Genomic DNA, 14,205 nt, shown 5'->3' on the forward strand with positions numbered 1-14,205 from the left:
AGGGCAGTGTCCTAGGCCCAACCATCTTCAGCTGCTTCATCAATGACCTTCCCTTCATCATAAGGTCAGAAATGGGGATGTTCGCTGATGACTGCACAGTGTTCAGTTCCATTCGCAACCCCTCAGATAATGAAGCAGTCCGAGCCTGCATGCAGCAAGACCTGGACAACATCCAGGCTTGGGCTCATAAGTGGCAAGTAACATTCGCGCCAGATAAGTGCCAGGCAATGACCATCTCCAACAAGAGAGAGTCTAACCACCTCCCCTTGACATTCAACGGCATTACCATCGCCGAATCCCCCACCATCAACATCCTGGGGGTCACCATTGACCAGAAACTTAACTGGACCAGCCATATAAATACTGTGGCTACGAGAGCAGGTCAGAGGCTGGGTATTCTGTGGCGAGTGACTCACCTCCTGACTCCCCAAAGCCTTTCCACTATCTACAAGGCACAAGTCAGGAGTGTGATGGAATACTCTCCACTTGCCTGGATGAGTGCAGCTCCAACAACACTCAAGAAGCTCGACACCATCCAAGATAAAGCAACCCGCTTGATTGGCACCCCATCCACCACCCTAAACATTCACTCCCTTCACCACCGGCGCACTGTGGCTGCAGTGTGCACCATCCACAGGATGCACTGCAGCAACTCGCCAAGGCTTCTTCGACAGCAGCTCCCAAACCCGCGACCTCTACCACCTAGAAGGACAAGGGCAGCAGGCGCATGGGAACAACACCACCTGCACGTTCCCCTCCAAGTCACACACCATCCCGACTTGGAAATATATCGCCGTTCCTTCATTGTCGCTGGGTCAAAATCCTGGAACTCCCTTCCTAACAGCATTGTGGGAGAACCGTCACCACACGGACTGCAGCGGTTCAAGAAGGCGGCTCACCACCACCTTCTCGAGGGCAATTAGGGATGGGCAATAAATGCCGGCCTTGCCAGCGACGCCCACATCCCGTGAACGAATAAAAAAAAATAATAATAATTTTTAAACATTACCCCCATAAATTTGTTTCTCAGAACATTTAGGGAAATGTACTTCGCACAGTTCTTACCAGTTTCCTGAAAACTGTGTGAATTTCATTGCATTTGCCAACCCCTTTGAAGAAAGTGTAAATCCAAAGGAAGCCTGAAAGTTTTGGGGGAAAATTTACATCAGTTCTGAACCTGCATAAATGAAGGAAATTTGAGCTTTTCATTCTTTCAGGGGGGTGAGAGGGTGGACTATGCTGATGTGCGGTGGAGGGTCTGGGCGAAGGTTTTGGAGAACCAGCGTGAAAGATTGAGGAAATTCGGGCGTGAGCGGTCGTCAGTCAGTTACACCCAAATTTCCATGATCTTTTGCACCAGACATCGTCATAATGCCATTTTTTGGGCACTCATTGATAGAGACACTGGCCTGAAAGGCTGGAGTGTTGGGTGGTTTACAGTGTCTCTGTGAACTGGTGTGGAGGGGCTCGGCGTGGGAGTGTGACATTTGGCTAAATGATGATCTGGTTGGTCTGTTAAAAATGCAAATGTCACTTTGTGTTTCTTTTTTAGCTTAAAAATCTACTAATTGTGAAATATAAAATGTAAAAATTCAAATTTTTCTGAGGACGAGGGATGTGCTCAGACCCCTTTACAAATGCACTGCCAATTCTGTGCCGTCAACATTTGGATTTCCCCTACAGGCTTTCATGCACTTATGTTTTGTTCCCTCCAATACAAGTGAAAAAATGTTGTGTTTTCCAACAGCTCAAGTTCCAAAGCTCATGTAACTACTTGTTTTCACACAATAGGCTCATAATCTGGGAATTTTTGACGTCAGGTTTTTTTTGAGTTTTATCAGCTTTTTGAAACTGGCGGGCAGCTTTTGCTTGATTTTTTTTAAGCTTGATGAATGAAGAGCAATTTTTAATGCCCCTAACAAACACACTGACAAATAAATCTATTACTTCATTATAATTGGATCAACATCCCTGAGGTGTACTGTTCAGCAAACATTTGCATGGCGAGGCGTCCACTATTTCAAAGTAATTAAGGATATTGTTTTTTTAAAGCCACATCATCCACTTTAATGTTTGAGTAGGTTTCCATTATGTTTGCTTAATGTATTTTTTCAGTGTTCCTCCTGTAATAACAGCAGATGAACTGCAGAGTCTCTATGGCCTAAGAGGGTTTTCCTTTTATAACAGATATAATATTATGAATGTACAAAGAGCAGGGCACCACGACTGTGGTGTGTATCCTTCTGCTGGGAAACTGCAACAGGATTTTAAGGAAAAGTAAATGCTCCTAGAATTCTTGTGCAGTCCTGTCTCTGATGCCTGTCCTTGTGTATTCTTACTCTGAGCTTTTTTATGGCAGATTTTTTCCCCCATTTATTGCTTCACAATTTTAGACAAGGAACTGGCCTTTGTCCAGAAATTTTGTTCTAAAAATCTTCTGACTGGATGAACTCAAACCAAGCTGACAATTCCACAGTGCACGGCTACGTATGTGTTCTGACTTGCAACTGAATAGCAGCAGCATTTTATAACCGTAAAGTTTTTTCCAACTGTTGACAAAAGCCAGCTGCACATCCGCAGGGTAGATATTTTGAAGCCCACAAAATTGTAGCTGTGCATATATGCCCCGTGCAATTGTACTTAGACTTTTTTTTAAAAATTATAAAGGGCCATTTATATTTGACTTTATTCAATTCAAATCCTAAAAACTGTAATGAGCTCAAATTTCAGGGCAGGTTTCACCATTGTTAGTTCTGCTATGGATGATTTCCTTTAGCTGCAATGTGTTGCGACACCTCGAACAAACAGGGAAAGATATCCTCTGGTGGGTTTTTCCATCAAAATCATAAATACTAGAAATATTGACCAGAAGTAACTTTCCTACTTTTGTTTATAATCTCTCTTTTATACATAGCAACAAGAGGAAATCTAAAACTAAGCATCTAAGTAGATTTCCTTGTCCGGTTATCAGGTACCAAATTTGGTAAGGAGTCAAACTGAAGAAAAAATTGCTGCAATGACAATGTTTTGCCTCCAGTTGTCTTTAACATACTTGCAAATGTAATAGTATTTATAACTTTGTTAGTGATATCTAGCTGTAGAACATGAATACTGCATCAACTTTTATACTGCAGTGAAAGGTTATTCGCCATTAATCCTTTCTGGATTGGCTAATTGTATTGACTATTGGATTAGATTTAGCACTTGGTTTGATGGTCATCTGAAGAATACATATAAAGATGAGTTTTTAAGAAAACTGCTGTGTTTGTATTGCAAGCAAAGCCTGGTGTCGTTACAGTGATATCTAAAGACTACTGGTATATCATTGAAATTAGTGAAATTAGAATCTTATCTGGCCCAAAGGGTCAGTTTAGGTAATGGAGGGGTCAAGTAGGCATAAATCAGAACCAAGGCACCTTGCAGCATAGTATTTCTTGCTGATCGTAATCTAGAAAATGGTAATCTAGTTTTTCTTCCCGATAGTCATTGTAAACCTGATGCCCCCCAACACTGTAGAAAGCTGCACCTCCATGTGGTAGAGTGGATTGAGTGTCTGTCGGTGGTGGGGGCCAAGGCCCTGAGTACAGCAAGATAAACCAGATGCCTGAATTGTTAAACTTCTGGGTTGCCAAACCAATAGAAAGTTGGACTTCGTCCCATAACAAGTCCTGCTTCGAAGGTTTAACTGCTCTATCTGAGAACTGCTAATGCTAATCGTTTGCCTATTTAATCCCAGTTTGTACTGTGTGCAAACAGACAAATCCAATCAGCTATCTAAAGACAGCACAGAGCTTATATGCTGGTTTCTGATGGTCTCTAATATATTTAACCCATTGATTACTGATAAACCTTTTCAACATAGGCATCATATCGCTTCTATATAATTGAAAGCATCTTCTGTGTATCTACAACATTGCACCTCTCATACATCATGCCTCAAAAGCATCACATTGGCTGGACAAGAAATTATGATTGGCTCAAATAATCACTTAAGTCTTTTAAGTTAACTATTCTGATTAGTTTAAATATCCTATTGACTAAATCAAAATCCAGTTCCATTCACAAATGGAATGTGAAAATCCCTTTTATAAACCAGCAGGTATCACAAGACCAGTAATCAAGTCACTCAACTTTCTTCAGGTCCTCTGAATGACCATGTTATTTACTCACATGCCCAGGTACATTCGTGTAAAAATTGAATCTATAACATAATAAATACATGAAAGAATACATAATTGTGGGGGGGAAAAAACACTAAATCGCTTATGAATTTGTATGTTAGAAATGCTTTCAAGATGTTGCCTCAGCATGGACCTGCTTCTCTCCCCAGGGATTGGGATTTCAGTCTGTTCTGTTTCCAGAGCATCAACTGGGGAGTGTGAGAGCAGGAACTTTCCTTCAGTGGTTTGGGAGCACACCTGCGACACTACCCCACCAAAGGCCCCGGAAATATCGGTGTAAGATGTACAGCCCAGGAGTGGGGTACCAGATAGATCATGGGAGCCTGACTGAATGGCAGAGCAAATTTGCAGGGAACTGACCACAGTAAGGAAAGATTTATTGAGTACTGGAAAGGTGCCACAGGATTGGAAGCAAGCAAACATTGTGCCAATATTTAAAAAGGGGAAAATATTGGATCCAGCAAACTACAGGCTTATTAGCCTGTGAATTCATTGTCTCCATTCAGTATAGCCTTTCTGGGTGAATTAAATCATGGAAGGTATATTTTCTACACAGTCCTAAGGGAAGAGTCTCTCAGTCTCTCTCTCTCTCCCCTCAGCAAAATGACTGACTATTTTAAAAGTATGAACCAGCTTATTTTTGAAAAGTTAAGCTAGAGAAGGTGAGCCCATGTTTAGAGAGAAAGCCAGTTGTGTCTTTTATCGTTTTCATAACCCAAGGAGGGTAGGAAATCTATAATCTCAATGTAGAAAATGTATACTGTTCGTGCATGTATTTTATGTAAATAAACCAGTTACTGTTCCAAAGCCTGTGTCTTGCCTTCTGCAAAGATAGAAGTGTTCACCATGGTAGAGAGTATTGGTTTGCCATCCAATGATTGTGTTAACCAAAATCATACAATGTTTTGAAATGAGTACGGTGGAGGTACTTGATCAGTTAAACGAGCTGATGACTAAAATCTTCTGGACCAGACGGCATATATCCTAGGTTGCTAAAGAAAACTAGAGAGAAAATTTGCAGGGAACTGGCTACAGTAAGGAAAGATTTATTGATTACTGGAAAGGTTCCACAGGATAGGAAGCAAGCAAACATTGTGCCAATATTTTAAAAAGGGGGAAATACTGGATCCAGCAAACTGCAGGGTTATTAGCCTGTGAATTCAGATAAAATAATCGAAACTATGCTAAGGAGTAGGCTGGAGCAGTACCTATCCAGTAATAGTTGAATAACAATAACAACAATTTACATTTATATAGCACCTTTAACGTAGGGTAAAGTGGATGAGCTATGAGGAAAGATTAAAGAAGCATAAGCTCTACAATCTACAAGGAGCTTAAGGGGTGACCTGATTAAAGTATGCAAAGTCTTAAATGGCATAGATAAGGTGAATCCAGGATATTACTGTAAGTTTAGACAGGTGGACAGAAATTTAAATTAGTGGAAAATAAATTTAAAAGCAATCTTAGAAGAAATATCTTTACTCAAATGGTGAAAAATGTTTGATATGACCTACCAGATAAGGTACTGGAATGAAAGACATTAGGGGAATTCAAGATGATGTTGGATATTAGGCTGGGTACATTAGAGTATTTGAGGGACCAGTTTAATTGGCTAAATAAGCTTTCCTCATCTTTGTCTCTTATGTTTCTAAATAAATGGTATTACAAACATTATTTCTCTGAATCCTATATCTTTACTGTTGTTTATCATTAAATAAATCATTAAATAAAAATAAATTTAAAACAGAAATAGACAGTTTCCTAGAAGTAAAGGGAATTAGGGGTTACGGGGAGCGGGCAGGAAATTGGACATGAATTTAGATTTGAGGTTAGGATCAGATCAGCCATGATCTTATTGAATGGCGGAGCAGGCTCGAGGGGCCGATTGGCCTACTCCTGCTCCTATTTCTTATGTTCTTATTTTCCTGCTCTTATTATTGGCCCAGAATTTGCTGTCAAAATAACCGTGAGGTTACACAGTTGCTTGCCCTGTTCACTCAGATCCCAGATGCCCTTTAGAGGGCGCCGTGCTGTTTCCATCTCACATTTCCAGCAACTTGAAGTGCAAAATCTCATGGAAATTAAATGGGCAAGAGCAAATTTAACGAACAGCGGGTGCCACTCGTGGACCGGCTACTGCAAATTCTGGGCCATTATCTTTGGCATTCATTTTGTGTACAAATAAATCTCCATAGATCTGGAAACAATGTATTACAAAACAGATTAAAGCATTAAAACATTTAGAAAAGGATCATTTCCTTCATTTTTATTTTGTTATTTTTAGCGACCCGCAGTACCGATCTCACGCTGAAAGGATAGAAGGTGAGGAGACAGTTATTCAATGTAATTCGCTTTTAAGAGCTCCATAAGATTAACCCAAAGAGACTTGTTCTCCAGCTTCCCCCTCTCCCTGTATGGTAGCCCTCAGCCAACACGCACTACATTTCTAACAGCCTGAATAATATCAGAACTCACTGTGCAAAGAACTTCAGCCCTGAATCTTTTTCTACCACTTTAGAAAGGAAGACAAATGCAAGAATCCCATCCATAAAATAACTTCTTCCTCTTTCATTTTCTGAGTGGCCTGCTGTGCATTTTGTAGCACTTGCTGTTTTCCTTCCTGCCACTCTGTAGCATTCGGCCCACAAGCACCAACTTACTAACCACTACTTCCAATTGTGAAGCATTTCTAAATTCAGAATATTCTAGGAATGAACTAAAAATAAATGCACTTCCTACACTTTTGACTTTAATGCTGAAATATTACTGTAATCCTTAACAAGTTAAAAACAAAGCTTCAGAGAGCACTTGTCATCAATCGTAAACCATTTTAATTAACCTTCATAACCCCTTTTAATTAATTATAGTCAGGCAAAGGACACAGGTTGGGAGAGAGATTGGAGTGGTCAATCATTGCTGAATAAACTGTTATATTTCAGTTCCAAGGTGAAATATTTCTTTGATGAGTTCCAGATGTTGCTATCCATTTTAATTATTAACTTCAAGGACAAATGAACTATGAGGACAAATTTGTAACACGTTTGACAGAACAAATGGGCCTGTACAAAAATGGGGAGCAAAAAAACAAACTTTAAGGGGGAGTACATACTTTCCGAATGCCGTCATTGGCTGTCAGGAGGACCTTGTGCCCGTGTTTGTTTAGACTGCATTCCAAACAATGTAGAGACGATATCTACTTCAAAAAATATAACTTTCCACCAACCAATTCAAATCTCTGCTTTAGCTCAGTAATACCACTGAGAGAACATCTGTGAGGTCTCTCCAGACTGAGTACCGGTCTGGATTATTTAGATATTTATAGTTGCAGTATTTTCACTCTTTCTGTTTAATTAATTTATATATTTTTTAGGGAAGGAAACCTGCCATCCTTATCCGGACAGGCCTATATATGACTTCAGTCCAACGCCGATATGGTTGACTCTTAACTGCCCTCTAAAATGGTCTAGCAAGCCATTCAGTTGAAGAGGGCCCACTGCCACCTTCTCAGGGAACTAGGGATGAGCAATAAATGCTGGCCTTGAGACCGGGACCTTCAGCAGATTGTGCTGGGAGTTAAATGGACGGAGTGGAGGCCGTCATAAGGCCCTCTCCCTCCATTACCACTGCTTCCAGGGCGTACCATCACCTTCCCCCATGCAGTGCTGGGAAGTGGTGATGACATAGGTAAAGAAGAGCAAATTCTGCTAAGCCCCACCACCATTTACATTCGGTAAGTGGGGAAGAAGCAGCCATTGGTCATCCCAATGGGGCGGGGGAAGGTTGGGTAGTGAGGCAGTGGTTGGCCTCACCATCTAAATTTTCACTCATTCCTTGCCACAATTCTGCCCAATTTTGGGTGTGATCGTGAAGGAGAATCCACCCTCCATAAACTTTGGCTCATCCAAAACTCTGCTGCCCAACTCCTAACCCACACTAGATCCCGTGCACCCATCACCCCATCGCTGACCTACATTGGCATCGAATCCCCCAATGTCTTCAATTTAAAATTCTCATTCTTGTGTTCAAAGCCCTTCATGGCTTTGCCCCTCCCTATCTCTAACATCCTACAATCCTCCAAGAACGTTGTGTTCCTACAACTCTGGCCTATTACACATGCCACACTCCCTTCTTCCCACCATTCGCAGCCGTGCCTTCAGCAGGCCACAAGCTTAGGAATATCCTCCCTAAAGCTCTCCACCTCCCTCTCCTCTTGTTAAGACCTCCTTTAAAATCTTCCTCTTTGACTAAGCTTTGAGTCACCTTACCTAATATCTCCTTTATTGGCTCGTTGTCAATTTTTGACTCATTCTGCTTCTGTCAAGCACCTTGGGACATTTCCTATATAAATGCAAGATGTTATTTCTGAGCTGCTCCCCTCTAATTCTTATCCAATAAAAGAGAAAAAGCTGAAGAAAGGTTATGTAAGTTTGCACACAAACCAGGTGTACCGAGTAGGCAGATTGTGTTATATTTATTATTCTCTGAAGCAGTATGTAGAAACCCATTTCCGCAATGTGCTGATTATAATTGCTGTCATTTAGGGGACTGGAAATGTTTACCCATTGACAGGAAACTGTATATTTACAAACCATGCAAAAATAGCACTGCATATATCTGAAATGGGACTGCAAAAGAGCACATTGTATCAAGGTACAGCAGTATAATCTGTGGCTCATCAAAATGAGGGATATCAGTATTGGAACAGTTTTCCACTTTTGGCACTCAATGTCAGCTTCGTGCATTTCAGATCAGGCACATCACAGTGGGATGCAGAGTTAAAATCCTCTACTACAACCCAAGACTATGCCGTAACTTTTGGAATGCACTGTCTGAAAGGGTGGTGGAAGCAGATTCAATAGCAACTTTCAAAAGGAGATTGGATAAATATTTGAATGGAAAAAATGTACAGGGCTATGGAGAAAGAGCAGGGGAGTGCGACTAATTGGTAGCTCTTTCACAGGCACGATGGGCCGAAAGGCCTCCTCCTGTGCTGTACCTACTATGATACTATCACATTATGATACTATGAACTTCAATCTCAGAATGGCAGCTCCCTACTAATATCTGTTTGACATTTCACTGAGACCACTGCCAATTTAGTTTTGATATCTGCTAAATTTTTGTGTTTTGTACTGCGGTTTCTCGGTAGAGAAGGCTTAAGTTCATTTTACTCTTGCTCCACCTATACAGTACTAAATGGTGGAATATGAAGTGCAAAATCATTGGGTGGACAGCCATAGTTATACTGCCTCCTTTCACCTGCTGGAAGCATGTAGTTACGTACATGTGCCCATATACATGTGCCCATGTATACATGTACATAAGCTGCTCTCCAACCTCCAATGCCTGTGAAATTTCTTACATTGGAAAAGAGGAGAAAATTGTCAACTCTTTTCTGCCATTAGGAGCATAAAAGTGGACAGTATTTTATTTTAAATGGATTAATAACTGTGCTAAAATAACTAGATGCTAACACATTAACCAGTGACCAAAAACAATGCACAAAGGAAATTAAATCAAATAAATTAAAAAAGGCAAGCGTGCACTAGTTGTGATGTATAGTAACCTTTTTGGGGCAGGGGGAGAGGAGAGAAGAGAATTTATTTTTCCAAGGAAAACTTTTCTTTAGGTTTGGAATTAATTGTTAAGTTGATACTGAGATATTTTCAGAGCTGATGTTTGGCACTGCTGATTAAAAGTAAATCTGTCAATGATTGTTTTCACAGACCAGATCAATGAGAATCATAGAAAGGAAACTAAAAGTAATTTTGGTTTATCAACCTCCTGGCACTAGAACGTGACCAGAGATAGGGTGTAAAAAGCAGACTCCACCAAACAGATGAACTCAATACTGCTTTTAAACTTCAGGAGGGGCAATAACACATAGACTGACAACCTCTCATTATCTCTGTGCAATACCACTTTGCCCTCGTAAACAATTTCAATTTCCTGTTTGGAATGACTTTCCTGTTTGGAATGACAGCAACATTGGCTGTGTCTGTGAAATGCCTCACATTCCTTCCCTATCACTTTTAAACAGTTTCTCCTTCTGTTGATAAGTGCAGTAAACAAAAACACAGAATACAATGTTGGGTTTTCCAACGTTCTTCTTGCATCTAGAGCACAAAAACTTTACCAAACGTCACAAAGTTTTTCAGTCCATAACATTTGTGTTTCTGTTGTTAAAGCTTTACAGTTTTTTTTTAATACTTTGATGATGAACAAACTTTGAGTAGATAAGGCAACATTGCTGGACAAATCATTTTGTTTCTTGTATATGACAAAAGCAAGAAAGAGGAAGGAAGTGAGCTCTAAACACAGGGAGCATAGTATCGACAACAAGGCCATGAACTATTGAAGTAATTTTTAGCTGGGCTGTTAAGGGAGCCTCTGAGCAGATGTGATGGGCTCTCTCACAAGGGAGATGGGAAATTAGAGGGTTAGTCAGCCTGCGCTGCTCTTGGCGCATTGCCTAGCAACCAATCACAGCTTGGTTTAGGGATCGGTCTCAGAGTAGGTTATTTGCCTGCTTTGTCAATCAATGGTGCGTCAGCTGAAGGAGAACAAAATATCTGGCATTAAGATACATATTCTTTTGCAACAATTTCTTTAAAATATTGAAACTACAGTTGATGATCTTAGCTGACAAACATATGTTTGTTTGTCATTTCTCTATCCCTAATTTTAATGGGGGTATTTGCCATAAACAGGTAATGCCTCTATTGAAATAGGATACAGAACAATGTCAAATTTATGTTTGTCCACTAATATCATAAGTTTTTTTTAAAAAGCTCCTAAATAACATTATTGCTTGGAACCATGTCTATGATGCATTTTCTCCACGACTCCTAGTGACCCAAAGTAATCCATTCAAGAAATCAAAATATCATTCCAACCCTGTAGAATGTGTCCATTACCTCAGTTTATCTGCGATGAATATCACCCGTCGCTCAAGCAGTAGAGAAGCAAAGACCCTGATAACTTGACGTATGCTGAGACAGCGAAAGAGACAGTCAAAATCTACATGCTCCAATCGCGAGTCCATGGGGCGTCGAAGCTCAATAACCTGAAATGATAAATTCAGCTGTCAGACTGCTGAATCAGCCTCTAAAGGACGAGGAAAAATAAATGAGGCACCGAGGTGAGACTGCTTACAATGCTTTTGAGATGACAAAATGTTAGGATCAGCAAATGGGTGGAATAGGACATCACTGGAATATTCTCTAATATACCAAAATAACATATGGCTTAGAAATTACTGTTGCTGATATTAGTGCTTAATAAAATTGTATGACAGTCCTCTGTCCACCATTTTAGTATAGGTGTTAAAACCACAAAGAAATGTAGTTCAAACATTTGCTCACTGATATTCCCAATAGTAATTTTTAGGCTGTTGGGTTTTTATGGACTGCATTCAGAAACCCAAATCTAATTTTCAAGAGTCCAGCACTGAGATCAAAGAGAACCAGATGGAATAATGATATCCTACATCTTGCTACCTTTAGCACACTTTAGAAAATACTGTATCATGTCATAATTACCAGTGTACCATGAAAACTAACAGCTGAACATCAATCCTGCACAACTTTTAAAAATTTATATTGACTGTCCAATTTCAACAGCTTTGATCCTTCCTTGTAGTTTTATTTGAAATGTCAGCCATTGATTGGTTGCTTGGATTTACCAGAGCTGTGTAGTGTATTTGCTGGTAATCTGCTACAGAAACAATGTGTTAATGCTATATTGTTACAGGGAAGATGAAAGCATATAATGTGATACATTACATTTTCAGCTTCTAAATCGCTATCGTCACAACATACACAATGCCTGGTAGTCAGAAAATTAATTTTGTAACTTTTAAATATAATTACATGATGGGGAATAGCACATATCTGGCAATGAGTTTAAGGCAGTTATTTAGACTCACAGTTCTACTGGCATTAAACTGCTTCAGTTTTGTTTTCATGGTTTGTGATTAGCAGACAGCTTGATTGAATTACTATCTTGTGATTCACTGCCAGGCCTCAGTTTTCCTACATAACTCTGATATATTATGCATTACTTCTAGCTCTTTAGCCAATAGAGAGATCATAGGGAATATTTTCTTCTTCTTTGCACTTGGGGAATGCTCAGTTCCTAGATGCAGAGAAGAGGAAATGGGGGCTGAGACTCATCATGTCAGGTCTCGGACTGCACAGTGTTACCCTGGATTTTAGGGGTTTCCAAATTGGGCTTAAGTCATAACAAGTTAATTGTTTTGTGTGGCTTTCAAAGATAGTCTTATAGATACAACTCAGTATAGTATATTCAATAAATTTGGTGGTATGTACAGGTATGTTTGCTCAGTTAGTAGCCCATTGTTGGCTGCCCACAAATCTTTGATCTAATTCTTACTCTTCTCTATTGGACTATGTATGAGTGGCCCCATTAGGCTGAACTCTTTAACAGAGTGTCACACACCTCATTTCCAGCTCCTGGTAGAAAGGTCTTGACTCGTATGGTCCTTCCTGGTGCAGGGAAGGGCGACTCCATCAGACTCCTCATGAATGGATAGACCAGAGCAGCAGAAATTCCACGCCTCCTCTCCACTTCATCCAGAATCTGATCAGGTACAACATCAGATGTTAAAAAAAACAAATCCAAGAATTTCCTGGTACAATTATTTGTTCAGCATAAGAATTCATTCTTTTAATAATCTTGCTTTAGGTATTACCAAACATATTGAGTTGAATTGGTGAGCACTCATGAAATACTTTGAGTAAACAATCTGTGCTGATGAGCTGTTGAACCCACTGACGTTTTTCACATTTAGAATGCTGATGATAAGGGTGGGTGTGGCAGTGGGCATTAGAAACCATAATGCTAGCATAACCGATATATACATCCAGAAGTATTAGCAGGAATGATTTTAACCAGTATATATAAAAAGTATATCGCCTGAGATTGTTACCCTATATGTCTAATAAGGTAGGCAGTGCTCATCCTAGTTCAACGGTGTCTCACTTATGAAACGGAAAGATTTTACTCTTGAAATGGCCACATGAAACAGGTCACATAAAAAGAAATGATTTTGTACCTTAAATATTGGTATACTTGAGAATGATACAGAAACGCAAATAAAGTGGAAGAGTTTCCTTTGTGGACAGTTTTCCTTGAGTTTCCTTTAAAACTAAATTGGACGAAATTCTGAACTAACAAGCTTAATTTGTATAGAGCTAAACATTCCAGCTGAAAACACCATTTGATACCAGAAAGGGCAGACTGGTTCCCCAGAAAAGGTGAGGGATTCTTCGGAATTCCCATGCATGCCAATAATACAATGCTATGGAACCATTTATGGGGGCACTCGAGAAGTCTGCCCCGGTCACCAGTAAAGACCAATTCAGATTAGTTAATTGACTCAATATCACTAAATATGTACAAAGAGGAAGGCCATTTGGCCCATCTTAGTTCATCCATCCAGAGAGACCCTAAAGGATTCCCCCCACCCCAATATTGTAGTATCCAACTGTCTCTTAAATTGTTTCAAGTTTTCACCTACACTACTCTATCTGGACATCTATTCCATGTGTTGATCACTCTTTGCGTGAAGAACTTCCTGATATCAGTCCAAATTTGCCTTTTACTAGTTTGAACCTGTGTCACCTTATCCTATTCTCATAATTTAGTTTAAAGTAATTATCTGGATTTACGTCTTTTACACCTCTCAGATACCTCCTTTCCAGGCTGAAAAGCTTACGTTTTTCAAGATTTTGCTCATAACTTAAACTTAGACCTCAAAAACTAGGGATCCTTGTGACTTCTCTCCACACTGCTTCCAGTGTTTGAATGTTTCTCTGGTGCCTGGGTAACCAATTTGATATCAATTGGAATTTAGAGCAACGTGGCAGATGGCCATGGCCATATTTAGTGTCTTGGCTTTCTGAATATTACTAAAGACTTAAATCACATAATATCTCAAGTGTCAAATTCCTCAGCAAAGTTAGTCATCATTTGGCAGATGAAGCCATCTCATTTTGTACAA

At 39.9% G+C, this 14,205-nt stretch overlaps 1 protein-coding gene across 3 annotated transcripts in view; it reads right to left on the minus strand.

Annotated features, from left to right (window-relative positions):
- Window positions 1-14,205, minus strand: part of dennd2b (DENN domain containing 2B) — a 378,850-nt gene that overhangs the window by 37,627 nt on the left and 327,018 nt on the right. For all 3 annotated transcript variants that reach the window (XM_067993945.1, XM_067993943.1, XM_067993944.1), the window contains exons 13-14: window positions 12,642-12,782; window positions 11,099-11,247 (exon numbers count right to left, since the gene is read on the minus strand). In XM_067993945.1, coding sequence (XP_067850046.1) covers window positions 11,099-11,247; window positions 12,642-12,782 — 290 coding nt within the window. The remainder of the gene's footprint in view (window positions 1-11,098; window positions 11,248-12,641; window positions 12,783-14,205) is intronic.

The sequence above is a fragment of the Heptranchias perlo genome, chromosome 12, assembly GCF_035084215.1.
Source record: "Heptranchias perlo isolate sHepPer1 chromosome 12, sHepPer1.hap1, whole genome shotgun sequence".
NCBI lineage: Eukaryota > Metazoa > Chordata > Chondrichthyes > Hexanchiformes > Hexanchidae > Heptranchias > Heptranchias perlo.